General features: G+C 69.0%; 1 protein-coding gene across 4 annotated transcripts; it reads left to right on the plus strand.

The window, feature by feature from the left end:
* Positions 1-26,430, plus strand: CEP170B (centrosomal protein 170B). 4 transcript variants are annotated; one of them, XM_061159548.1, is made up of 19 exons: positions 1-1,334; positions 5,069-5,200; positions 11,808-11,897; positions 12,970-13,048; positions 13,783-13,841; positions 15,174-15,312; positions 15,862-15,966; positions 16,096-16,572; positions 16,812-17,530; positions 17,615-17,785; positions 18,264-18,354; positions 18,481-20,223; positions 21,389-21,632; positions 23,107-23,266; positions 23,446-23,589; positions 23,692-23,780; positions 24,183-24,276; positions 24,429-24,480; positions 24,641-26,430. In XM_061159548.1, the coding sequence occupies exons 2-19, from the start codon at positions 5,084-5,086 to the stop codon at positions 24,874-24,876; spliced, it is 4,809 nt and encodes a 1,602-aa protein (XP_061015531.1). In that variant the 5' UTR covers positions 1-1,334; positions 5,069-5,083; the 3' UTR covers positions 24,877-26,430. The 4 variants fall into 4 exon arrangements, with proteins under 4 accessions (XP_061015531.1, XP_061015533.1, XP_061015532.1 ...); XM_061159550.1 differs by having other exon boundaries at positions 2-1,334; positions 21,494-21,632; XM_061159549.1 differs by lacking the exon at positions 1-1,334 and adding an exon at positions 2,355-2,445.
* The last annotated feature ends 421 nt before the right edge of the window (positions 26,431-26,851 follow it).

The raw sequence follows: 26,851 nt of genomic DNA on the forward strand, positions 1-26,851 counted from the left end.
CTGTTTCCATTGTTTCCCGATCTATTTGCCGTGAAGTGATGGGACTGGATGCCATGATCTTATCTTGGTTTTTTGAATATTAAGTTTTAACATTTTCCAGCACCTTTTCACTCTCCTCTTTCAGTTTCATCAAGAGGCTCTTTAGTTCTTCTTCGCTCTCTGCCATAAGGGTGGTGTCATCTGCAAACCTGAGGTTATTGATATTTCTCCTGGCAATCTTGATTCCAGCTGTGCTTCCTCCAGCCCAGCGTTTCTCATGATGTGCTCTGCATAGAAGTTAAAATAAGCAGGGTGACAGTATACTATACAGCCTCAACACACTCCTTTCCTGATTTGGAACCAGCCTGTTGTTCCATGTCCAGTTCTAACTGTTGCTTCCTGACCTGTATACCTCCTGGGATTTCTCAGGAGGCAGGTCAGGTGGTCTGGTATTCCCATCTCTTGAAGAATTTTCCACAGTTTGTTGTGATGCACACAGTCAATGGCTTGGGCGTAGTCAATAAAGCAGAAGTATATGGTTTTTTGTAACTCTTGATTTTCTGATGATCCACCGGATGTTGGCAATTTGATTTCTGGTTCCTCTGCCTTTTCTAAATCCAGCTTGAACATCTGGAAGTTCACGGTTCATGTACTGTTGAAGCCTTGGAAAATTTTAAGCATTACTTTGCTAGCCTGTGAGATGACTGCAGTTGTGTGGTAGTTTGAACATTCTTTGGCATTGCCTTTCTTTGGGATTGGAATGAAAACTGACCTTTCCCAGAGTCCTAAGAGGGTAGAAAGGGCCTCAGGGCAGGGCCTGGGGCCTCAGAGAGAAGACAGGTGTGTGCCCAGTCAGGAGGAAACTGGGGAAATTCTCCAACTTCTGGGCTGGAGTCCAAACTCACAGGAAGCCAGGGGAGAGTGGGGGATGGGGTCACCGATGCAGTCCCAGAGCACAGGGCAGGGAGGGGGGAAGAGGGTGGGTCTGGGGGCAAATCCGGAACACCCAGCCCAGTCCTCTGCCCCACCTCTTCTCTTCCAGGGCTAGGACTGGACCCTTGACCGGTTTCCCCCTCCCCGCCCCCTAGTCTAGTTCTCTCATCCACGCCCTTCGGGGAGCCGCAGCTCTCGGAAACCCTCATCTGAGTAGGTCTCGGCCGGCATCAAGCACTCCCTGGGCGCCGCTCCGTCCTTGGGATGAAGCCCAAGCTCCCCGATCACCTGGCCACAGGTCCCTCCCCTGCCCCCTTGGACCCCTCGCAGTGCAAGCTCCCTCCTTCGGCTGAGCCGGGCGCAGGTGGCACCGCCCACCGCGGGGCGCAGTGCTGGGACCCTCCTCGCCCTTCCCTCTGCAGGTGCGTTTCCCCCAGAGCTGCCGTGGCGCTCCGTCTGTACCGTAGGGTGCGGAACCCCCCAGGGCAGGGCCTGGCTCTACCCGGGGCCGGAGACCGTGGGCGGGGCGGGCCCTTGAGCTCCGAGTGCCGAGCAGGGGGGGCCCGGTCGCGCCCGTGAACCCTCCGCGGCTCCGGCCGCCCAGGCCCTGAAGCCCAGCTCCCAGAGCTTCCCTCGCTCTGGCCGCGCGCCTCTTCCCTCGGCCCAGGCCTGCCATGACCGTGAAGGCGAGAACGCCTACCTGCCGAACCCCACCGCGGCGTGTGCCCCCGCCACGCCCGCGCCCCGGGCATTAATCCCTCTTGCCTGGAGCTCCTGGGGCACCGGACACCTCTGTGGTAGCGCCCAGCGAGGGGCGAGCGGCCCGGGGGGACTCTCTCCCGGACCCCGCGCCCCGCCCCGGGTGGGACGGAGGAAGCGCCCGCGACCCGCCGGACCCCGGCCCTCCGAGTGAACGCCTGGGGTCGGGCGCCGGGGGCTCGCGGGGGCGGGGCGCGCCCTGGGGCTCCCCCCCACCCCGCCTCCTTCTCCCTCCAGCCCTCACGAGGGCGGGCGGGGCCGAAGGTGAGGGGCCGGGGGTGCGGCCCGAGCCTCGGGCTCCCGGAGCTGGGTTAAGCGTTAACCGCGCGCGGGCTCGGAGCCAGGACGCGGGCCGGCTGCGGGCACCGGGTTGCGCCCGGCACGCAGGGGCGGGTCCCCAAGGCGAGGCGGGGCGCAGAGCCGGAGGGGAGGGGTCTGGGAGCCCACGGGGGCCGGGGGGCGAGGCGGAGGGCCCGGGAGGCGGAGGCGGGGCGGGCGCGGGCGCGGGGGCCGCGCGCACCTGGCGCCCGGGGCCGCCCCGACCTGGATTTCCGGGGGGCGGAGGCGGGGCCGGGGGCGGGCCGGGGCGGGGCGCCCGCGGACGTCAGGGACCCGCCGCCGAGGCCCGGCGCCGCTCCGCCCGTGGGCTCGCCCGGCTGCCGCGAGCGTGCGGGCCGCGCCGGGCATGTCCTAGGCGGCGGCCCCGCCCAGCGCTCGGCCGGCCGGGCGGGAGGGCCGGGGCCGAGCCGGGACGGAGCCGGGGCTGAACCGCAGGTAAGACGCGCCGATCTGCGCCCGCGGCGGCCGGGCCCCCCCGCGCGCGCACCTGCGCGCCTGCGGAGCCGCGTGGGCGGCGGGCAGGGGGCCGAGGTGCGGGGTCCAGTGGGCCGGACAAAGGCGCGAGGGTTGGGGCTGCCGACGCACCTGGCCGGGCCGGTCCCCGCCGCCGCGGAGGCGGCCCGGGTCTGCGCCGGGCCGGGAGGGGCCGCCGAGGGCGTCTGCGCGGCCTGGAGAGAGGGGTCCCCGCCCAGGCACCGGCTGGGCCCCGGCAGTCCGCGGCGGGCGCTGATTCAGAGACGGCGCCGCCCCCTCCCCCTCCGGGCCCGGCGCTCCCGCCGGCCGCCTCCCGGCCTGGCCTCCTCTCCGCGGTCCCTCCCTCCGCCTTCCTCCTCCTCCTCCCTGTCTCCTCATTTCCCTTCCCCGCCGCCGCCGCCGCCGCCTCTCCGCCGTCCCTGCCTCCTCTCCCGGCCCCGGCCCCGGCCCCGGCCCCGGCCTCGGCCTCGGTTCCGTCTGCCCCTTCCAGCCGCCGCCGCCGCTCCCAGCCCTTCCCAGCCCTTCCCAGTCCCTGCCCCGAGCGACTCCTCCTCCCCGCACCCCTGGGCGGGTGGCCCTTCTGGCTGTGGCGGCCGAGGGGACAAGTTTGGGGTGTTTATTATTCTCCCTCCTAGCAACGATGGCCAGCCCAGCTCCGAACCGGCCGCAGGCTGCTGGGGAGCGTCCACTGCTCCAGGCCTGGGCCTTTTTGGGATGGGCTGGCAGTGGCAGGGGCGGCCTGGCTCGGCCACAGCCGCATCACAGGGCTCTGGGGGTTTGCCCTCCCTTTGCCAGCAGAGGCTGTGGCCTTCTCTGGGTGGGGTCTCCGTTCCCAACTGCTGGTGGGGACCTAGGAGCAGGTGACGGCAGAGGGCGGGAGCTGGGTGGGGTGGGGGCTGGGAAGCACCGTGATGGGGTGGGCAGCCTCTGGAGAGAGTGCTCCCAGGGCTGCAGGGGCTCGGAGGTCCCCACCCCTTCTGCCTCCAGTGCCTGCCCCTCTGGCTGGACTCTGAGGAAGGGCAGGGGTCCCAGGATGAGGGGGCTCTGGCCGGCTGGGGCCATCTTCTGGGTGGATTTTGTGTGTCTTTCCACCTGCTTGCCCGAGGTGGCACGGGGTATGCCATGGATTACACGGTCACTCGGGCCTTCACCGATGGGTGGGGCCTGGTGTTGAGAGCTGGCTCTTAGGAGCCTCAGGCAGAGGTCTGGGTGTGGGCGTTGCAGGGAGGAGGCCTGGGGGTGCTCCCCCAGGCTGCCAGCACCTTCTCCCTCTTCCTGGTTAGTGGCTCACCGCTCACCTAGTCCCCGCCGCGCATGGTGAGTCAGGTCAGGGACCTGGAAACTCCAGGGCTGGCCTCACAGGTGTGTGACATGCGCTCAGACCCTGAGCTGGGTGTAGCTGTCTGCTCTTCCTGTCCTGAGCGCCTCCGTGACTTTGGAACAGGCCAGCTGCATTTCATCCCACACTTAGCACCCAGGGTGACAGCATGTCCTAGGCCCTCCAGGGCCTCTGCTCTGCTCCTGGACCAGCCACTGGACTCCCAGGCACGCCCGACCCAGCATCTGGGCCCCGGCCCGTCCCTCTGCCTGAAGCCCAGCCCACGGGGCTCGTGCACCTGCGTCCCCACTGCCCGCCTTGGATGGACCTCTCCCCCCAGTGCGGCCATTCACCCCTGTTGCTCTGTGTTGCTGGCACCTTTGCACAAGCTGCTTGCCTCCTTGGCACCCGCCGACCGGCTGGAAGGAAGCCCCACGATGCGGGGACGGCGTGCGGCTCCCAGAGCCCAGGATGCCGCCTGCCTGTGCGCACGCCCACTCCAGGAGTGTGGCTTGGGTGCTTGTGGGCGGTGCTCCGAGCGTGTTTGGAAGCTGTGTGCACGCGTGTGTGGCATGGGTGTGTCTGCACACTTGGTGCCCAGGCCCTTGTGCGGGTGTGGTGACACGTCTCTGGGCAATGGGCGTGGCCCCCCCCCCCCCCACCACATCTGCCCCCAGGACCTCAGGCACTGCAGCACCACCCGCCTCCTGGGCCCTGGAGGGGCTGCCTGCTGCCCTGACCCCCGACTGGCCTGGCCTGGGGGTGTCTGCCAGAGACATTGGTGCCCTCTCATGGCAAGTGCGCTGGTGGCTCAGGGCGCTCGCCTCCAGCCTGCAGTGTCCAGCTGCGGGAGGCAGGGCCTCTGGTTCAGAGTCTGTGTCCGGGGCTGCGGACCTGGCCTCATGGGGCCCCTGAGGCTGCTCGCGGAGTCCCCCCGGGAGCAGGTCACGGGAAGTCATGAGGGTCCACACACAGGCAATGTGGCAGAGGCCCCGCATGCCTGACCCCTGGCACCCAGACAGAGAAGAGGGTACACGTGGGCCCAGAGCATCAGGGGGGACCTTAGCCTGGGAGGGGGTCCGTGGAGGACAGGCACGGTCCGGGAGGGGCTGGCCTGGAGCCCAGCATTTCCGAAAGCGGCCACAGTGGTGGCACTGTGAAGGTGCTTGAGGCCCAGTAGGCCAGGCCCTGCGTGGGCCTTTGGGGTGCCCGGGGGCCGGGGCCCAGGCCGGGGAGCCCTTCTCTAATGACGCCTCCCACCCCCAGGGCCGGACGGGCCTCATGAGCGCCAAGATGAGCGTCACCTCATGGTTCCTGGTGAGCAGCAGCGGCACCCGCCACCGGCTCCCCCGAGAGCTCATCTTCGTGGGGCGGGACGAGTGTGAGCTCATGCTGCAGGTGAGTGTGGGCACCTGCGCTGGCCGGGGCGGGGGGGCAGGGAGAGCCCGCCCTGCTTCCTGCGGGCTCCCCGCGGAGGAGGCCCTGGGCCCACAGCGGGCCCGCGGGTCTTGGGTGGGCTGTGTGCTCAGGGGCAAGGGGCCTGGGCCTCTTCTAATGGGAGGTGCTGATGCCGTCTGACTCTGAAGGCGTCAAGCCCGCCTTTGGAAGGTGCCTGAGAGCAGATCTGTGCACATCCCTTTCGCCCGGGGGCCCCAGCTGGGCTGGGAATCAGGGGCCACAGGGCTGGCTCTGACCAGGGGAAGCCCAGTGCCCCCCGGTGGGGCTGGAGAGGCCTGCAGGGCACTGAGTGCCAAGATGCCAGGCACTCGGCAGTCAGGAATTTCTGTCTGGCCTAGCGTGTGTTGCGCTGACCTTGGCTCCTAGGATCAGGGAGGGGAGGGCGTGGGGCCGGAGACCTGATCCTGCAGGGTCCACAGGGTTCCCCAACGCTAATGGTTGTCACTGAGTCAGGCTCCCTGCAGCCCCGAGCCCTCCCTGGCATGGGGCCTGGGCCCCTGTCCCCAAGGCCTCCAAGCTCCACAGGTCCCACCGTGGGACTCTCAGGAGGGACTCTCCGTGGGCTGCACTGCTCGGTCCAATCCGGGGCCCGCTCAGGGCCAGGTGAGACCCTGTTCCCTGTGCTGCCCCCTCACTCCCTGGGATTCGTGAGGCTTGGGGCAGCCGAGGATCCCAGCCAAGTGCGTGTCCACTTGGGCAGCAAGTGCAAGGCCTGTGCATGTCCAGACAGCTGGCTTCTCTAACGATTTGCCTGCCTCCAGACCCAGCAGGACCCTGCCTTGCTGCCTTTGCTTGTTTGGTCTTTTCAGTATCTCTGATCTAGAGTAGCCTCTCCCTTTTTCTCCGTGCATCTTGCCTTTGGAAGTCGCCTTTGCAAGGCTCTGTGCGGGCCTGGGCAGGTGTTTTCTGTAAAGGGCTGGGTACCAGGTTGAGGCCTCACGGGTCACATGCCTCCATCACAGCCCCTCACCTTCGCTGTTGCCACGAAGCCCTGCGCACAGTCCAGCGGGCGCCAGTCAGACTTTGTGATGTTGAAATGTCAGTTTCACGCTATTTTCACCTGTCCTGAAAGAGTCTTTCCGTTTTTTTTTTTTTTGACCGTGTGAAATGGGAAGACTGTTTCTCAGGCCCACATAAAACAAGCAGAGGCCGCAGACTGTGCCTCCGGGGATGGCTGATGGTGGTGTCATGTGCCATGACCCCTGTTGCCTGTCAGTGCTGAGAGGTCTGAAGGGCTCGCCGCCTTTGGCCTGGACCCCTGGTAGGGGGCTGTGTGTTCCCTGCTGTGACCAAGTGTGTGGCCTACCCGGGGTGGCCCGGAGGGCCTCTCATAGGAGGTGGCACCTGATGGGAGCCTGCAAGGACCTGGGAGTGCTGGGGGGGGCCAGTGTGCTGGCTCCTCCCTCCCTGGCCCCAGCCCTGTCCCCGCACCAGGCCCTCACTCTGCCTGCTGCTTTTCCCCAAGGTTGGAGGAGAGGCTCCCGGTGCAGTGGCGGGCAGGGTACTCAGAGTGAGTCTGGGGTCCGACTCCCAGTTTCTGGGCCAGTTGGTGGTGGAGCCCTGAGTAGGGTGGAGGGCCGGACCAGCTCCTGGCCTGGATGCACCCTCATTTCTGCCCTTGGCTGCCCTGGGCCGTGTGTCCATCACACAAAGAAACAGGCTCCAGGTGGTTGTGTAGCTGGAGAGTGAAGTGGGAACGCCGCCTGCACCACCCACCGGCCCCTCGCTCAGGACGCCCCACACCCTTGTCTCCTGGGCTGTGTGGTCCTGCCAGCCCCCTTCACCCGCGACCCTCTGTGGAACCCCTGCTAGGGAGCTCCTCACCGGTACACCCCCGCCCGACCTCAGTCCCCCACCCCCCACTGCCCGGACTGAGCCCCCCACCGCCCAGCCCGAGTGCCCCCCTGGTGCCCGGCCTGAGTCCCCCTTTCTGCCTGACCTGAGTCCCCCCATCCGGATGGGATTCCCTTCAGCTTCTCCCCGGGGGCACCTCCAGGCTCCCCGGCCTCCTGGCTCCTGCCTGGCGGCCCCCGTGGCCGCCCCTGGGCCTGGGCCCTGGGCGCACGAGGCCTCTCCCTGGAGGCCGTCCACACCGACAGCCTCGGTCCCCGTCTCCGCGCGTGTGATGCACACGGTGACTCTCGCCGCCCTGTCTCCAGCCCCCCGTGTCCCCAGCTCCTGGGGTCTCAGAGGCAGCCCCGCCTGCTACTGCTGAACAGACCCCTTATCCTCTGACCCGCCGGGTGTCCAGGGCAAACCCCGACCTTCCCTCTCCCACCTCGCGCCTCCAGTGTCCCTGAGTTCCCCCCAGCCTCCAGGCCTCTGTGGGGCCCCACCTGTCCCCACTCTCTGGTACCCCCATGCCTGTCCCAGCCCTTCCACTTAGCTGCCCTCTTCCGTCCCATCCTCACCCTCTTCCAGCTGCGTGTTCCTGGAGCGCTCGGGCCTGCCCTCTGCGTCCATTCCCACATTTGTCGCTTGAGGGTCACTGGCCATGTGCTGGAGCCTGGGGTCCCCATGGCAGGGCTGGGCCGGCCACAAAAACGTGGGGGGAGCCAGACGACCCCCCAGGAGACAGACCAAAGGTGGCGCAGGGGTTGGGACAGGGGGTGTGTGACAGGCTGGGAACCGAGGAGGAGGAGCCTGGGGGTGCTGCTGGAGATGGGGGTCCTCAGGGGACGGAGGAGGCCGTGCGATGAGGGGAAGGCTGGGAGCAGGGGGCTGCTCCGAGGCTGTGCTGCCATCCAGGCAGGGGCCTCGGAGGGGGCGCCCGGGCGGGGGCACTGTGTCGTGGGGGTGGCGCTGCCCGCCTGGCCTCGCTGCCCCCAGACTCTCCAGCCAGCTGCCCACGCACCTCAGGGCATGGGTCCCGGGCTGAGCCTGGCTCCCCCCGGGCCTGAGTGAGGATGAGAGCGGGGACCCGGGCCCAGGCCTCCGGCTGTGCGTCCTGCACTTGTGGCCCAGGCTCTGGTGCAGGGCGTGGGTCATTACGTGTGCACACACGTGTACGCACACACAGGCGTGTAGGTGCATATGTGCATGTGTGCATGCACGCATGCATGTTGGACGTGTCTCTGTGTGGCGAGAGGTCCTCTCTGCTTCTGCCCATTCGCCCCTTGGGAGGGCTCCATCTGCTCCCGTCCTTACCCAGAGACCTGGCCCGGGAGCCCCTGCACACTCACCCCACAAAGGCAGGCCATGGGCGCAGTGGCCCAGCTGGGTGGCGCTGGGTATGAGCTGGCAGCAGGGTGTGCCCACAGCCCAGGGTTTTGGCCACTGCTGGATTCCAGGCGAGGCTTCCACCCATGGAGGGCGTCAGGCACGAATTTTGGAAGCCCGTCTTTACTCCGTTTTAGAGGGAGTACAATTAGGTCCCCTCCCAATGGTCCCTGTGTCTGGAACTTCTCTAGTCTATTTCGCATGTGACCCGCCCGCTCCACTTGCCACGCCCCCTGCTTTGGGTCCTCTTAACTCTGAAGGCCCAGGCCCCCTCCCTGTCGCCTGTGAGCGGCTGGCCTTGGTGGGGGTGGGGTTGCCTCTGGCCTGGGGCATCGGCCCTAGGGGGAGGGGTTCTGGATGTGGGGCCCCTCCTTGCCTGGGCCCAGGGGGTCCTGGGGGTCCCCGCAGTCTGGGGAGGGGCTTTGGCAGGGGCTGTGCCTGGAGTGGAGGGGGCCTGGGAACTGGAAGGGGCAGCCCAAGCTCTGGGTGCAAATGAGGGGGGCTGTGCCAAGTCCCGGGAGCCAGCAGATGGGCAGGGCGGGGCATCTTGTCCAGAGAGGGAAGGTGGACCGAGGGAGGGGGTGGTCCTGGGCAGAGGACCCAGGCCCAGAGTGGGCAGGGCACCTCCAGAGCCTGCATAGTGGTCTGGCCGGCAAGCAGGGAGGGGAACATTCAGGGAGGGCTGTGGCTTTCGGGGAGTCCAGGAAAATTCAACATACGAGTCAGGGTCAGGTGAGGGGCTGTGGGAACGGATGCAGGTGGGCTGACTGGGGTGCTGACCCGGAAGGTGGGGGCCTGGGGGCGTGGCCGGAGCAGCTGGGGGTCATGGTTGGCGGCAGTCCCGAGGGAGGCTGCAGGGCCAGGTGGGCGAGGAGGAGGAATTGGGTTTGGCCAGGCTGGGCTTGACCCACCCGGAAGGCAGCCCGGGGGTAGAGGTGGGGGTCTGAAACTTGGAGAGCGAAGAGAGGTGTTCAGGTCAGAAAGGTGGGTTTAGAAGCCCCTCTAGGGGCCACACCTCAGCAAAGGTGGCGGCCAAGCCTGAGGGGCAGTGTGTTCTCTGCCGCCCACCCCTTGGGCCTCAGGCCGGGCAGAGCCCCCCAGGTCCCATCACGTTCCAGTGTGCAGCCTCCAGCAGCCTCTCCCTAGGCCCACGGTGCTGGGAGGCCTGATGCCCAGCTATGCGGAGGGCACGGTCCAGCCCCCAGTGGCATCCAGGTGTTGGGCAGCTGGCTGGACATGGAGAGTGTGTGGGAGGAGGTGAACCCCAGTCCTCCCAGCTGCCCTCTGGACTCCAAGGAGTGCCCGACCCGTGGGGCCTCCCACAGGGGCAGAGGCCTGCCTGGGAGAGGGCGGGCAAGCCTGAGCAACCTGGAGGCCTGGAGGAGGGGGCGGGGTCCCCCATGTGCTCATCGCGCCCCCACCCGGGCCAGGCCGTGGCAGGGGCGGCCTTGGGGCCCAGTGGGGAGTCCAGTGGGGGAGCTGGTGCCTGTGTCCAGGCACAGGCCGTGGCCAGGAACCGTCTAGCTGCGGGTGCCAACTCTGCCTGAGAAAGTTAGGGCCAGGGCAGAGACCAGGCCTGGGGTGCAGGGCAGTAGGTGTCAAGGTCAGACTCAGCTCACCTGAGACTCGTTACTTGGGGAGGCAGAGCCGCCTGCCCCAGCGCCACCCGTCTGAGCCCGGGGAAGCTCGATGGTCCTCCCTGGGAAGCGCTCAGGTCGGGGCTGGGGCTCTGCAGCAGGTGGCTCTGTGTCAGGGAGGCCCCGGCTGGCCCCACGGACTCTGCGCTGCCCTTGAAACCACCCTTGCACCCCCACTCCCCCCTAGGGGCCGTGGCGGGATGAGGTGGGGGCCCAGCAGCCCACTCCGGGGCCCCCACCATAGCAATGTCGTTGTGCCCCGACCGGCCAGAGCCAGCCTCAGCATCCAGGACAGGCCCAGGGCTGTAGCCCCCACGAGCCCGCCCGCTGGGTTCTCCTTTCCAGGTCCTGCCTCGGTGCCTTGGCCAGGCTGTGTGACCTTGGGTGCAGGCAGGGCTGGGCCGGAGCCCACGTCTGCCTCTCCCTTGCCTGCGCTCGTCTCCGGGTGAGGGAGGAGGCCCGGCCCTGGGAGCTCCCATCCTGGGGGCAGGTGCTGGAGCCTCCCCTGGAAGCTGGTTGTTTCTGGATGATGCTGGAGGGGCTGGGTGGGCAGAGCCTCAGAGAGGAAGTGGCTCCCGGTGGCGGTCGCCGGCGGGACAGCGCTGGCAGGGAAGAGCTCTGGGCCCTCACCTGTGAGACCTGAGAAGCCCAGAGGGTGGTGACGCGGGGGCTCAGGTGCTGGGCCGCCCTCCCCAGGGCCAGGCGGTCCTGTCCCGGTGGTACGTGGGCCCCGTGGGCCCCACGAGTGTGCTCTGGATGTAGGGTGTCTCGTCGGCACTCCTGGAGGGCTGAGTGGCAGCGCCCCTTGGCGGCCGGTCCTGCCGGTCACTCCTGAGGCTGGACCTCGGAGGGATACAGCTGCCCCTGGACCCGAGGGGTGGGTCTCCTCACAGGTGTGGCCGCGGGATGGGCAGTGATGCTCTGTGCCGAGACCGCCAGCCCCTTGGCCGGGCAGGGCGGCCTGTGCTGGCGCTTCCTGACCGAGCAGAACGTGACCCTGTGACCTCGTCCCTGGCTCTGTCGCCCGGGGTGGAGAGACTGCAGCTTGACCATGTAAGGGAGCTGGGCGGGGTCCTGGGGAGCTGGTGGCCAGGGCGGAGGCACCTGGGTGGCAGGATGAGCGCTCAGCGTGTGCGAGCCCGGTGTACGCCAGCAGACGTGCGCGTGCATGTGTGTGCGTGTCCCCCACTCTGAGAGGTGTGCGCTGTGGGATTGGCTGGGCGGGTTCGGGGCTCCCCTGAGCCCCCCAGCCCTCCTTTAGTCCTCCCTCTGGGCTCTGATCCTCCCCCGTGCCCCACCCCCCACCCCCCGCCCTTGGGAGTGAACAGCCTGTCCTGGAGCATTGGAGGGTGTCCATCCTTCCCACGCTCCCCCAGGAGCAGTGGCGGGGAGGGCATTGGGCGCTGGCCTGCTGGTGCCCACTGGTCACAGAGGGAGGGCCCAGAGCGGCAGGTGGGGCGGGAGGAACCCGAGGCTCCTTGGTGCTGGGCGGGCTGACTGGGTCCGGCCCGCATGGGCTTTCTGCCGGGAGCACTACCCCCAGAGACGTGACTGAGACCTTTGTGCTGCGAGGCCCCAGGCCTGGTCGGGGTGTGATCTGGTCGGGGCAGGTGGATGCGGGGCCACCTGTGGGGCCACTTCCCCTGGGTCCCCTTCCCAGGAGGCCACCTGAGGGCCTCCGTTCTCTCCAGTCCCGCAGCGTGGACAAGCAGCATGCTGTCATCAACTACGACCAGGACAGGGACGAGCACTGGGTGAAGGACCTGGGCAGCCTCAATGGGGTGAGTGCGGGGCTTCTGTGCTGGCCACGCCCCCTCCCACAGGCCCCACCCACATCCACCCCCGCCCCCTCACCTTGGCCCCTGCCCCTGTCCCACCCCCATGCCCCCATCCTCCAGGACCTCCTGCTCTGGCGGCCTCCTTGGGAAGGCTCCCTCTGGGCAGGGCCCCTAGGAGGAGGGGCTGCCTTCTGGGAGGAGGGGAGTCAGGCTCTCAGGAGGGCAGGGGAAGTTCGGGGACCTCCTGCAGGCTGGAAAATGGGCTCCTAAGATGGATGGATGATGGGTGTCCCGTCCTAGGGGCATATGTGAGCTCTTCTGTGAGTTGGGAGTGGCAGGTCCAGAGAGGTGACCAAGAGGACGTTCCTGGCTGCAGGAGCAAGTGAGGGGGTGGGCAGAGACCGGCAGGGAGGGCAGGAGGGGCCCTCAGCAGGGCTCGGTGTCTGTCTGGGCGTCTTATTCCTTCTGTGTTTGGTTCCCTGCCCTGGAGGCTGTTTCAGTAAGAAAGCAAACCACCAGCCTCCCTCCAGCCAAGGAGGACCCTGCCCCGCCCCCAAGCCATGAAGTCTGGCTCCCTCCATCCTGAGCTGGGGGTCCCACCGCACCCTCAGGCCCACCCTGCCTCCACCAGTTGCTGAGTACCACCCACCGCGTCCCCCTCTGAGTGCCCCCAGCCGGGGGTCTCGGTCTCTGCTGGAGTCTGCCCCCTGAGACCCCTCTTCCTTCAGCCCTTCAGTCAGATGAGCCATTCCAGCCCCAAGGGGCCTACACAACCCGAGCAGCCTTGCACAGGGCCACCCCGCAGGTCTGGGGGCCGCCACCCAAGGGCCTTGGGCGCCAGGGCTGGCAGGAGGCCCTGTGTATCTGTTTCACAAGGGTGTCACGGGCTCTGCTCGAGGGCTGTGTAACGGTCCCTGGGTGCTGGGTGGGCCCCACGCCTTGGCCCCCCTTCCAGCCATCTGACCTGTCGTCCCTTTGGGGCGTGACGCTGGTGTGCCCTTCCGAGCAGCACAGAAGGGCCGGGTGTTTCACGGCCCCACGTGCCCTGGCTCAGCGCCCCATTGCCTCCCGGCAGACGTTCGTGAATGACGTGCGCATCCCAGACCAGAGATACATCACTCTGAAGCTCAATGACGTCATCCGGTTCGGCTACGATATCCTTCCGGGTGCTCACCCTCCTCCCCGCCCCCTCCATCCGCACGGCCACCGTCGCCCTGTTATCCTGGAAGCAGGTGGGGGCCCCTTGGTCCCAGCCAGGACCCCAGGAGCATAGAGGCAGGACGGTGAACCTGGGGCGGGGCTCCGGCCTGACCATGGGCACGTCTGTCCACTCGCCGGCCCACCGGTGTGCGCTCACACAGGCCTGAGGAATGATACAGCTTTCCTGGGACCCAGAGTCCGGTGTTGCTGGGGGACCCCAGGAGTGACTTTCTGTGCTGAGAACGCGGGGGGTGGGGCCGTGCCTCTCCTTAATTGGGCAGCCGGGACCCATATGCCTAGGAGGAGTGCAGCCCGTCCCCTGCCCCCCCATCCTCGGTGCCCCCACTGAGCCCTCCCCACTGGTGGAGCCTTGGGAACCCGGGGCTGAGGGTAGTCTGGGATGGGAGCCGGAGCTGGATGCGTGTGGCCTGCCCTCCGGAGGCCCCTGGGCTCCTGGGCTGTGCATGGGGTGGAGGGGGGGGGGGTCCTACAGGCACGTGGTTGCGATGACCGGGGCCAGCACAGCCCACAGGCGGCCCCTGCAGTGTGGACATGTGCCCGGGACGGCCCGCTGGCGTCCACCCTCATGCCCGCGTGCCCTCCCCATCCACCGTGCTGGGAGTGGAGGATGCCGTCCGTGGGCCCGGCTCGTCCTTACTGCCGCCCGTGCTCCTTAACGCGCTGTCACATCCCAACATGTATGTGCTGGAGCGCGTGCAGCACCGCGTCCCGGAGGAGGCTCTCAGGGTAATTGCTGCGCGGCCAGGCCCCGCCCCCGGCCCCCCCTTCCCGCTGCTCGTTGCCCAGGCCTCTTGGCTGCCCCGCCTGGCCGCCGTGCTGTGAGTCAGCCCGGTCTGGCCTGCTCCGCCGGATGGCCTGGTCTGGCCAGCGGGGAGATAGCCACCCCCCAGCCACAGACGGGAGGGCGTGGCTGGAGGCAGAGAGGAGGTTTCTGGGCCCAGCAGGACGGGGGAGGGGGGGTCGGGAAGAGGACCCACCCTCCTGGCATCTCAGGCACCAGGAGGACCCTCCTCCTGGGTGGGGGTAGGCAGGGAGGGGTAGCCAGAGGCCAGCAGGGGCAGCCTTGGGGAAGGTCCTGGGTGGGGTGCCCTCCGGCACACTTCCGTCTGCTGCGGCTGGGGGGGCGGGTCACAGCAGGTGAGCCCCCACTTTCCCCTTGCTCAGCTGTGCGGGCGTCAAGGAGCGGACTCAGGGGACCCTGTGCCCAGCCCACCCAGGAGCCCCAAGATAGGAGTGAGGGGAGGTTCACTCCCATTTTCCAAAGGAACTGTGGGCAGTGCAAGGAGTGGGTGGCCTGCCCAGAGGCCCGTGACCAGTAAGGAGCAGCGGCCCAGTGAGCCCGGCTCCGACCACCACGGAGCTCAGCTGGAGGTGGGGGGACAGTGCACGCAGGCACGACCAGGCACGTGTGTACACACGCTCGGGCACCGGGCAGGTGCTGCTCCCCACCTCCCACGGCTCCTGGGGGCCGACCCCACCCGTCTCTAGGGGCCTGTGGGTGGTGGTCCCCCTCTGACGGCTGCTGCCCACTCCCTCCTGGAAGCTTGTGGACCCCCAGCGTCGAGCTGTGTGGCCCGGGGCAGGTCTTAGGTGTCTGCCCAACACGGGTAGTGAGGGAGACCGCATTCTCTGTGGGGCCGGGCCAGGCAGGGCGGGACCGTCCTGAGGTGGGGGTGGGAGGTCCTGGGGGGGAGGGGTGCTGTCCTGGGGGGGGGGGTGTCCTTGGGGGAGGGGCTGTCCTCGGGGGGCGGGGCTGTCCTGGGGTGGGGTGTCCTGGGGTGGGGGTGGGAGGTCCTGGGGGGGCAGGGCTGTCCTGGGGGTGGTGGTGTCCTTGGGGGAGGGGCTGTCCTCGGGGGGCGGGGCTGTCCTGGGGTGGGGTGGGAGGTCCTGGGGGGGGCGGGGCTGTCCTGGGGGTGGTGGTGTCCTTGGGGGAGGGGCTGTCCTGGGGGGGTGTCCTTGGGGGATGGGCTGTCCTCGGGGGGCGGGGCGGGCAGAGCGGGCCCGCCCCTCACCCCCCCCCCCCCCCCCCCCCCCCCCCCCCCCCGCTGCTGCCCACAGCATGAGAAGTACACGAGTCAGCTGCAGGTGAGCGTCAAGACCCCCGCACCCAAGAGGCCTGAGGCTGTGCCCGAACAGGTGCCCTACTGCGAGGCCTCGACCCCCAGGCCAGAGCGGGGGGACCGGAGACCAGGCCCAGGTAGGACGGCGGTGCTGCGGGGCAGGGGTGGGGCGGGGCGCAGCACCCAGGCCCTGGCCCCTCACCAGGGGCTGGCCTTTGACCCCCACCCCCGACGACCCCGCCCATGTGTGCCTGCCTTCCTGCCCCCATAGGCACACCTGTCCACTCAGCCCTGTCGACACTCCCTGTGCCCCCCCGGGCGGCCCAGTCAGACTTAAGGGGCCCTCAGCTCCCGGCTCACTCATCTGTGGCCAGAACCAGAGCAGGGCCTGGGAGAGGCGCCAGCCCTGGGCAGGCCTGATGGATGGTCCATCGGGCAGAGGACCGGGACCGGGGACAGGCCTCCCCTGGAACAGCCGCTCCGCAGAAGGGCTCTCTGCGCCACCACGGGTGCAGAAATGGGGCTCGGGATGGTTGGCTGCTGGCAAGGGTCCGGGCGGCTGCAGGTCGGAGCGGGAGGCAATGGCAGGGCCTCACGCAGACCCCAGCATCTTCCCCAGCTGCGGGTCTCCCCTCCTGTCGGCGATGGGGCCGCGTGACCCAGGGTCAAACTCTCTCCCTCTGCAGAGGCGGCCAGCTACCGCACCCCTCTGTACGGGCAGCCCTCCTGGTGGGGAGAGGACGATGGGGGCGCCCTGCCCGAGGACCGGCGCCAGGACGAGCCCTGCCCGGGTGAGCCCTGGGGGGGGCAGCCTGGGCCCGGGGTGCCTTCTTGGCCGTCGGGGAGAGCCGGGGGTGGGGTGGGGTGGCGGAGCTGACGGTGCCGCCTGTGGTCCTGAGCCCGCGTCCCTCCCGCCCCAGAGCGGCCCAAGGACCTGGCTCAGCAGGACGGCGATCTCACGGGGACGCCGGCCGGCTTCCGGGCCCCCTCGGAGCCTCAGGTCTACTCCTTCCGGCGGGAACCCAGCTACTTCGAGATCCCCACCAAGGAGGTGCCCCCACCACGGCCCCCAGAGGCGCCGGCGCACGAGGCGCCCACCAGGGAGGCGGAGCCCGGCGGGGGCGGGGCGGCCCCCGTGCAGAGCCACGCCTGCTTCACCATCGAGTTTGACGACTGCAGCCCCGGCAAGCTGAAGATCAAGGACCACGTGACCAAGTTCCTGCGCCAGCGGCGGCCCCCAGGCAAGGAGGCCGCGCCCGCGGAGGTGGTCTCCGCCGAGACCAAGGTGGCCGACTGGCTGGTGCAGAATGACCCGAGCCTGCTGCCCCGGGCCGGCCCCGGCGACGACCGGCACAGCACCAAGAGTGACCTGCCGGTGCACACGCGTACCCTGAAGGGTGAGCGCGTGGCCGCTTGCCCTGGCCGCCTGGCCTCGTCCCTCGTGATGCGTCTGCGTGTCCCGGGAGATGCCCGCCCGGGGCGGGGCCCTCCCGCGTTTTCCTGCTGCCCCTCTGGACCGCGTGTACAGGGTTTCCGGGGTGGGTGGGGGGGCGCCGTGTTCCGCTCCTGGGACCGCGGGGGTCCTGTGTTCCTTACCCTCCATCTCACCCGTAGGGTACCCCCCCCTCCCCCGCAGGCCACAAGCATGAGGACGGCACCCAGAGCGACTCGGAGGACCCCCTGGCCAAGGTGGCCGGGGCCCCTGGGGTCCCCGCGGAGGCTGGCGGGGACCAGGCGCGGCTGCAGAGGCAGATCAAGCGGGACCCCCAGGAGCTGCTGCACAACCAGCAGGCCTTCGTCATCGAGTTCTTCGACGAGGACACGCCCCGGAAGAAGCGCTCCCAGTCCTTCACACACACGCCCCCCGGGGACCCCAGGCTCGACCGGCGCCGCGGCCCCGCGCCGGCCGACAGGGACCGCCCGGCCGCCCCCGCCCCGGCCCGGGGGACCGGCAGCGGTTCGGGGCCGCAGCGGGCCGGCTCGCTCAAGCGGGAAAAGACAGAGGAGCGGCTGGGCAGCCCCTCGCCGGCCGCCCGGGCCCCCGCCCGCCCCTTCGGCAGCGTGGGGCGTCGCTCCCGCTTGGCCCAGGACTTCGCTGCCCAGTGTCTGCGGGACAGCTCCCCGGCAGCCCGGCCAGGCCCGGAGAAAGCGCCCCCGACGCTGCCGGCCCCCCTGACGCCCCGTGGGGCCAGCCCCGCGGCCCCCTCACCTCCGCCGCCCCCGCCCGCCGACCCCCAGGTGACGAAGGCCCGTAAGCAGGAGGAGGACGACAGCCTCAGCGACGCGGGGACCTACACCATTGAGACGGAGGCGCAGGACCAGGAGGTGGAGGAGGCCCGCAAGATGATTGACCAGGTGCCGCGCAGGGGGCGGGGCGGGGCGGGGGGAGGGGTCCGGCCTGGGCACAGGCTCTGACCTGGCGCCTGTCCCTCCCGGCAGGTCTTTGGGGTCCTTGAGTCCCCTGAACTCTCCAGAGCGTCCTCGGCCACCTTCCGCCCAGTCATCAGAGGGGACAGAGAGGAGCTTGGAGACGGGGTGGCCCAGCGAATGGCCCTGCTGCAGGAGTTTGCCTCCCGGCCCACGGGTGTGACCCCCCAGGTGGAGCTGCAGGTGTGGGGCTGAGCCCAGATGCTGCCCAGGGAGGAACTGGGCCGGGAGGGGGCAGCACCTGGCCAAGGTCCCGGGCACTGGGTCCCGGTCCTGGTCCTGATCCTGCCCAAGCGGCGGGCTCCAGGGCCCACCTGGGCTGAGAGGTCCAGGCCTGGAACCCTGAGTCAAGTTGAGTGCCTGGGTGCGTGTGCCCCCAGGGCAGGGCTTGGCTGAGTCTAAGGGACACGGCAGAGCCTACCTGCTGACCGCTGGGCCACTGGACCAGATTGAGATGCGGGTGGTCAGGTCAGGGTCCTATGAGCCAGGCGGGGCCACAGGGGGCCTCTCCGCTGATTCTCTGGGGGAACAGGGGGCAGGCACTGGGAAGGTGTGGGAGCCGGGTGTCAAGCTGGGCTGCTTCACCCCGCGCTGCCAGCGGACCTCCTTGCGGTGCTCCAGCCTCTCCCCAGCCTCACGTCCTTCTGCCTTCCCCTCCTAGGGCCTCCCGGTACCAGGCTCCCCTGGGGGTCAGAAGTGGGTGTCCCGCTGGGCCAGCCTGGCCGACAGCTACTCAGACCCAGGCCTGTCAGGTAAGTGGCTCCGGTGTTGCAGCGGCGACGGGTGTGCGCGCATGGCCGCCGGAGGAGGGCCAGCTCCCTGTGTGCTCAGGGGGCCTGTGGGCAGCGTCCGCTCCAGCTGGCCCCTTGTCTCCACAGAGGACGGCCCTGGGCGCAGAGCCGCGGAGCTGGAGGGGATCCCGCCAGCGCGGCCACGGCGGCTGCTCCCGCAGCTGCCTAGCGACAGGGCAGACAGCCCCGCCGGACCCGAGGTGGCCAGGAGGAGTGGTCCCGGGCCGCCGGAGGTGGGCGGCGAACAGGCCGGCCTCCTCTTGGGTCAGGAGGACCTGGAGCCCGACAGCCTCAGTGACGCCAGCGGCTCAGACGGCGGGCGGGGCCCCGAGCCCGGCGGGGGCCCCCAGGAGGAAAGACGCAGGAGCCCCCAGGAGGGGCCAGTGTGGACCAGGGGCCGGCGCTCCCCAAGGGGTCCCGGGGAGCCAGCCCCCACCTCTTTCTTCATCGGCGACCCGAGCGCGGAGGTGGTCCTCCCCAGGAAGGCCCCTGCGGCTCCGGGGCAGGTGGAGGGCCCGGGGCGGGCCCAGCCCAGCGCCCCCACCCCTGCCCCCGCCCGTGACGGCACATACGTCAGCGCCAGCGGGAGGATGGTCATCCAGCTGCAGACAACGGGGAAGCCCCCAGAGCTCGAGGGCCCTGCCCCAACCCCCCCCAAGGAGGCCTTGGCGTTCGTCCGGCAGGAGAGCTTCACCAAGGAGCCGGCCAGCAGCCCCGCGGTGCCCGGCCAGCTGCCCCAGATCCCCAGCCACCCACTCCTGCAGGATCTGGTCGCGGCCCGGGCCGCACGCATGGACCTTCACTCTCAGGACACCCACCTGATCTTAAAGGAGACTGAGACGGCGCTGGCCGCCTTGGAGGCCCGGCTGCTCTCCAAGTCCCTGGAGGAGCCGGAGGGGGAGGTGGGCAGTGCCCCCGGGCCGCCGGAGGACTCCCTGTCCGGGGACTCTGACGTGGACACGGCCAGCACCGTCAGCCTGCTCAGCGGCAAGAATGGGCCCAGCCCAACCGGCTCCCAGCCTGCGGGGCTGCAGAGGGAGAAGCCGCCATCCCCAGCAGCTGCGCAGGACCCGGGGGGCGTCGGCCTGAGCAGCGCCCGTGAGCGGCTCTCAGAGAAGCAGCGTCGCCCGCTGGGCCCGGTGGACGCGGGCCGCGGAGAGCCAGCAAGACGCCTGGCCGCACGGCGTGGCCACGGCCCCCGGGGGTCCCTGGACTGGCCTGACGAGGACCGCGGCTCCAGCCTCGCACACCCGCCCGGCACTGACACGGTCACTTCTGACCACGAGACCCCTGGGACCACGGGCGCAGCTCGGCCGGGGACACGCCGGAAACCCATGGCCCCTCCGCCACCGACTGCTGCTGCCCGGGAGGAGCAAGGCCGAAGCTCAACGAGCGTCCAGAAGGCGCAGCAGGCGCTGACCCGCTCCAACAGCCTGTCCACCCCGCGGGCCACGCGGGCCTCCCGGCTGAGGCGGGCCCGGCTGGGGGACGCCTCGGACACGGAGACGGCAGACGGCGAACGGGGGCCCCCAGCCAACCCAGAGCCCGCGGGGCGGCTGGCGGCCGAGCAAGCCAAGAAGCTGTCCCGCCTGGACATCCTGGCCATGCCCCGGAAGCGGGCTGGCTCCTTCACGGGGCCCAGCGACTCTGACCATGCCCCCTCCCGCGCTGGCTTCTCGGGCCGCAGCGTCGAGCTGTACTGCCCTGGACGCAAGCCCGCCATGATGGCCGAAGCTCGGCCCACTGCCAGGAAGGCCGCCAATGCCACTGCGGTCCCTCGCCAGCCCTTCAGTAGGGCCCGCCCGGGAAGCGCCCGATACTCGTCACCCAGTGAGTGCCGGGAGCGGGCGGGTGGTCCCGGGCTTGGTCAGTGTGGGCGGTATGTCTGCAGCTTCCTGTGTGGCAGCCTGGCCGCAGGTGTCGGGCCCAGTGCGGGCCCTGGAGGAGCCCCCTTCCCATCAGCAGATGTGTGGGCCCCCAGCCGGCTGTGCAGAGCAGTGGGCCTCCCACCAACCCCAGCCCTGGCCGTCCTGCACACGCGGGAAGCCCTGCCCGTGTCCTGGGTGGAGGGGCCCGCAGGTGGAGGGCCAGGTCCGTCCACTCCCTCCTGGGGTCCGGACCCCACAGGTGCAGTGGGGAGGGCTGGCCGCCATGACTCTGGATCTGGCCTCCTGCCGGGGTGGGTCCCCGTCCGCAGGGGCTGGCCGTCCTGAGTGAGCCGTCTGGAGGCGTTGGCTCTGCTGTCTCCTCACTGCCCGGCCCTGGCCCTGCGGGCACCCCCTGTGGACTTAGAGCCCCTCCCTGCCTGTGGGTCTGCTGGGGGCCGAGGCGGTGGTGGCTGGTCGGGGGTGAGGGGTGAGAGACCAGTTGGGGGTGCTGAGGTTCTGGTGGGGCCAGGATGGCTGCGGGCTGGGGGCCACACCTGCTTGGCCCCCGCTCTCCCGGGCCTGTGCGTGTTCGCGGCCGCCTCGGGGGCTCCGTGCTGGGGTGGCCAAGGAGAGAGTGCTCCGACCTAGCAGCTGTAAAGGGGGGCTGCGGCAGCTGAGCTTGGGATCTGACCAGGGGCTGCGCGAGGCCACCAGCGCGGTCCAGCCCAGGGCCACGGCTGATCTACCTGGAGAGGTTCACCCTCACCTAGGGTGTCTGTGGGCAGCACTTCTCTACCACCAAGGACCCATGGGAACCATTCCCATCCAGTGGGCACAGAGCTACCCCCCAGACAGAATACGGCCCGTGCCCAGTGCTGACCAGCCGCCACCCTGGGCTGCTCTGCAAGGGCCCTTGGACGCACCCAGCTGCCCGTCCAGGCACGTGCCTCCGAGCCGGCGGGGATCTGCTGGCGCTTCAGCCAAAGGGCTTCTGGGTGCAGGGGCGCCAGCTGCAGCTCGGCTCACCCTGCTGCTCCGGGCCCTCGCCCGGAGGCCTGGGGGCGCCCGCGGGTGCTGAATGCTGCTCTGTTCTGTTCTTGCTTCTGGAACCAACTCACTCACCCGAGACACGCGTCGCCGGCAACAGGGCTCCGATTGCACGTCCACTTCGGAGGAGGAGTATGGCTCCCACCACAGCTCCCCCAAACACACACGCTCCCGTGCCTCCACAGCCACGCAGACCCCACGGGCTGGCGGCTCCGGCCGGGCGCGTCCCCGGGCCCCTGGCCTCCGGGACACGGACGACGAGGATGAAGAGCCTGATCCCTACGGTTTCATTGTGCAGACGGCCGAGATTGCGGAGATTGCCAGGTGAGGGGTGCCTCTCCTTGGGACTGGCTGGGGGTTCAGTTCCTAAAAGGGTTCAGAAATGCCGGTCACGTGGATGGGTAGCTGGGAGTCAGGTGGGTGGATGATGGATGGATGGATGATGGTTGGGTGGACAGGTGAATTGATGGAGGGTTGACAGTTGGGTGGTTGGATGGATGGTTGGGTGGTGGGTGTTTGGATGGGTGGTGGGTGGTTGGATGGATGGATGGGTGGATGGATGGATGATGGGTGGTGGGTAGTGGGTGGTTGGATGAATGGATGCAGGTCTGCCCATAACAGTATGGGGAGGAACCTCGGGCACAAGGAAGGTCTCCACAAACTTTGTATCGAAGGTGAGTGCCTTCGCGCAGTCATTCAGTGGAGGGCGCCTCCCGGTCAGGTGCTGAGAGGACGCTGCGGTGGGGGGGCAGAGACTGGCTTTTGGCCGGGCGGCGGTCAGTGCTGTGCCGGCCGTGAGGAGGGGCCAGGTGAACGGCTGGGCTGATGAGTGGCACATTCGGTGCCCAGGATGCTCAGCTTGGCCGGGGAGGCACGTGACTGGGGCAGGCACCTCCGAGGACAGTGGCCCACGTGGGGGTGGAGGCCCGGCGTCGTCAGCACAGAGACGGCGACCCAGGCTGTGGGCGGCGTGAGGTCATGAAGAGAGGGCTGGGGACATCATGCTCAGGATGCCTGCAGGGCAGAGGGAGGCCAGCTGCCTGCAGAATGACGCGGGCAGGAGCTGGGGGGCCGGCCCAGAGGACAGGGCATGGCGTCCTGGAGGGGAGCCGCCCCGGGTGAGGAAAGGGAGTGGAGGCGGGAGGAGAGAGGACGGGACGTGGGGGCCCCGCGGGGGCTCCCTGCGTGCGCGAGCCCAAATGCACCAGCGTTTGGGGTGCTGGAGGCGCAGGAGGCCAAGGGGAGGCGGGCGGGGGGCAGGGGCGCGGGTCACGGGGGTGCAGGGGGCATTTCTGTGTGCACCTCTAGCCCCAGGGCTTTGCAGGAGGCCTGGGGCAGGGAGCTGGTCCCCAGCGGTCCCCCGGCCTTTCCCTCCTCAGGGCAGAAGGGACGAGGAGTCTTGGCTGGCCCCAGGGGCTGTGGCTTGGCCCTGCTGTCCTATGGGGAGGTCCCTGGCCTCTCTGGGTCGACCTGACCCTTGTCGGTGATCCTGCCTCTGTGTCCCGTGGAGCAGGGCCTGTGTGGCCCCGATGGCCACAGGAGGGGGGGACGTGGCCGGGGCCTGGGGGTGCCTCTGCCCACCTCTCCCCAAGGCGCCCAGCGGGGCCCTGTCCCTGTTACTGCTACTGCGGGAGGCTCTGTGCCCCCAGCCCCTCACCCAGCGGCCGCCTCCTGGCAGGGCCTCCCGCCCCTGCCTGGGGGATTGTGTCCCCCCTGGCTCCTGTCCCCAGCGTCCCCCCCAACGGGGCCGGGCCTGGGAGGAGCCCGCAGGGACCCGTCTTCTCTCCTGGGTTTGCAGGCTGAGCCAGACACTGGTGAAGGACGTGGCCACCCTGGCCCGTGAGATCCACGATGTGGCTGGCGACGGTGACTCCCCAGGCTCCCCGGGGCCTGCCCGCAGCCCCTCCCTCAACAACGTGCCCAGCACGCCTGCCTCCACCATCTCTGCCCGCGAGGAGGTGAGCCTGGCCCTTGGCGGCCCCTTCCACACCCCTCGCAGGCGGGGCTCGGGGGTTGTGGCAGGGAGCCCTCAGCGGAGGCCGAGGGGAGGCCGGGGACCCCGAGCCGCTGGTGCTGTGGTCTGCTCTGCCCGTGGCACGGCGGGCGTGGGCCACACCCCTGATCCCTTCCTCTGTAGCTGGTGCAGCGCATCCCCGAGGCCAGCCTCAACTTCCAGAAGGTGCCACCTGGCTCCCTGGGGCCTCGGGACCTGGACCAGAACATGAACGACCGTGGCGAGGACGCCCTAGCCAACAAGACACGGCCCCGGAACCGCGAGGAGGCAGGCGCCCCCCCCCACCCCACCAGGGGAGCCCCCTTGGGGCGTGGAGGGGCAGGGCTCCCTGGGTGAGCGGGCGCCGTGCTGACGCCCGGGTCCCTGCAGGTGATTTTCGACAACCTCATGCTGAACCCAGTGTCCCAGCTGTCCCAGGCCATCCGCGAGAACACGGAGCACCTCGCCGAGAAGATGAAGTGAGTCATCCCACGGTCCCCCCCCCTCCAGGGAGCCACCACTGCTTGCTGGACACCCAGCCTGGGCCCCGGACATAGGTACAGACACGCGCCTGTGAGCCAGGACCGTGCCAGGCGCCTGCAGACAAAGGCCCGTGCTCTGGCAAGCAGACCCGTGGTCTGGGGGGACAGGGCCCCCAAGTGGCCTGCCCCGCCCTCCTCCCAGCCCTCCCCACGTCAGGCGCAGAAACGGGACGCTGGTGCCACCAGCCCGGGTCCTGCCCTGGGTCTCAGTCTTCCCTTGTGCCTGGTGGGGGATGGCGTGGGCCTCCCCGTGGCTGGCGGGGTGGCCTGGGAGGGTCCATGCGGGGCCCCGTGGTCACTGTCCTCTGCCTGCTCCCACCCCCACTCCTCCGGGGACAGAATCCTCTTCCAGAACTCAGGGCGAGCGTGGGAAGACTTGGAGGCCAGGATCAACGCCGAGAACGAGGTGCCCATCCTGAAGACATCCAACAAGGTGAGGGCCCCCCGCCCCCAGCCCGCTCGGCTCCGGGGAGACCCGGGGAAGTCACCGAAGCCGGGACCCCAGCTCCTCGCCCACCCCGGTCCCTGGGGAAGGGTGAGGCTGGGCGGCCCTGCTCTACCTCCTCCTTGCTCTCCCGCCTCTAGGAGATCAGCTCCATCCTCAAGGAGCTCAGGCGCGTGCAGAAGCAGCTGGAAGGTGAGTGAGGCCCCGACCTGGGGGGGTAGGGGGAGGGCTGCCGGGGGCCTTGGCAGGGCCTGACCCACAGTCACGGCTAAGTGGCTGGAAGGACCCCCAGAGGGTGGGCCCAGGCAGCAGGGCCGGGCCTCTGAGCAGCCGGACGCTCCCACCCCCTCAGTTATCAATGCCATCGTGGACCCCAGCGGGAACCTGGACCTGCTGACCGGAAACCGTGGCCCCGTGGGCTCGGCCCAGCTTGGGCGAGGCCGGGCAGCCGCCCAGGGCCTGTGCTCGCCCTCCTCGGCCCTGCCACCCCGGAGCTTCCCGCAGCGGACGAGCTGCGGGACCCCTGGCCTCCCCGAGCCCCCCTTCCGCCCTGACTTCCTCCCAGACGCCGAGAAGTTCCTGATCTAGGCAGCGGGGCCTTCCCCACCCACTCCACCCGCTGCCGCGGCCTCATCCGGCTTGGACAGGTCATTGCAAAGACCCCTACACGTGCCATAACCCTGTGGGTGCCCAGGCCCCCTCCTCAGCTCCCGCACCGCCCCCCCCCGCCCGCCCGCCCTGCTGGCCTCCTGGCCCAGCCCCCGCTGCGGCCGCCGCCAAGGGCCAGCGCCCCTTCATCCCCGTCGTCGTGTCTTTAGCTTTGAGGAAAGAGTCATTGAGCCATTGCAGCCGCGCCCCTCCCCGGCCTGGAAGGGCCCCGTCCCTGTCGTGGGCTGGGGGACACCCGCTTCCTGCCAGTCCCTCCGTGCTGGCTGGGACCAGCTGGAGAGGAGGGGCTGGGCGGTGTGGGCTTTCAGTGCCAAATGCAGGGCCAGGGGTGGGCGTGCCCCGAGACGCCCCAGGCCTCGGGGCGGGCAGAGTGCGGGCCAGGCTGGGCAGGGGTGCAGCCCGCGGGGATGTTTGGGGCGGGGACCCCACTGCTGTGAGCCTTTGGTGCCAACCCAACTGCCAAACTCAGCGTGTGGGCCGGGCGGCCACGCACACAGACGCACACGCCAGGAGCACGTCTGCACTCACGGCAGGCCCAGGCTCGGCCAGGGAGGGTGGCAGGCCCTGCCCCCGGCCCCCGGGGTCCAGGTGAGCCACGAGGTCAGGGGAGCAGCTGACCAAAGCAGCCAGAACCCTGGGCTTCCAGAAGCTCCCTGGACTGCGCGCCCTCCCCCGTCCTCTGGACACTGTGGGCATTAAGGGGGTGGCCCTCAGGCCTCCGTGCGCCGGGGGTTGGTGGGTGGTGGCATGGGGGCAGCCCCCCCAGGAACAGTTCATTTCTCAGGATCCTCTCAGCTGGGAACGAGCCAGGCAGCAGAGCGCGGCCCCTCCTTCCCAGGGGGCTGGTGTGTCTGGAGCCTCTAAGCCAAAGAGCCTGTTGGCTGTGGCGGGTGGGCATGCGGCCGGCCCGCCTGGACCATCCTGGGGTGGGGGTGCGCCCCGCCTGGCGTCTGCACTGTCGATGGCGAGTGGGGGTGGGGGCGCCGGGGCTGGGTCCCCGAGGCCAGTGGGTGCGGGTCTGGGCCGCAGGGGGCGATGCCTGTCTGTGTTTCCGTCCCGCTGACATGGTGTCCAGGCCCTGTGCCCCTCCCCGACGTTTACGTGTGTGAGTGCGGCGGGGCCCCCGCCCGGCCCCGCCATGAGCCTGCTGCGTCCGCACGGAGGAGGTGCTAGTCCCGGGGCCCCCTCCCTCCCCGCATGCCCACACAGCTGTCCCCCCAGAAGCGAGCAGTGGCCGTCCACCCCCCCGCCCCGTGGTGATCACTGCACAACGTTTCTATTCATGAATCCACGCTCCGCTCCCCTCCAGCCTTCACCCGGGGATCCATAACTTATTTGTTTGGCTTCTCGGAGGCACCTCTGTGCGTTTGTCCTCAGGTGGTCTTATGGATGTCTTTCAAAAAATGGTTATTTTATATGATTTGTCATGGAATATGTTCTAATAAATCATTCTTCTATCATGTGGCAACAGGCCGCTGTCTGTCGCTGTGGACTCATTTCTCCAGCGGTGGTGTTTGGGGAGGGAGGGGGCCCCCTGCAACCGGGAGGTTCATGCCAGGGTCTCCCTTCCTGGTCTGCTCCTGCTGCTGCGAAGTCGCTTCGGTCGTGTCCGACTCTGTGCGACCCCGTAGACGGCAGCCCACCAGGCTCCCCCGTCCCTGGGATTCTCCAGGCAAGAACACTGGAGTGGGTTGCCATTTCCTTCCTTCCTGGTCTGGATAAGCTGTTTCAACCTCCAAGTCAGGCGCACTGCAGGACAGACACGCTGCCACCAGAGGGCGACCTAGGCAAGAAAGCAAAGCTGGGAAATGTCTGCAGTTTGCTTTGGAAAAAACGTTCTTCAAGCCGTTCAGTGATGCAGCATCCACGAGCACCCTTCACAGCGGGCCCTGCC

The sequence above is a fragment of the Dama dama genome, chromosome 13, assembly GCF_033118175.1.
Source record: "Dama dama isolate Ldn47 chromosome 13, ASM3311817v1, whole genome shotgun sequence".
Classification (NCBI taxonomy): domain Eukaryota; kingdom Metazoa; phylum Chordata; class Mammalia; order Artiodactyla; family Cervidae; genus Dama; species Dama dama.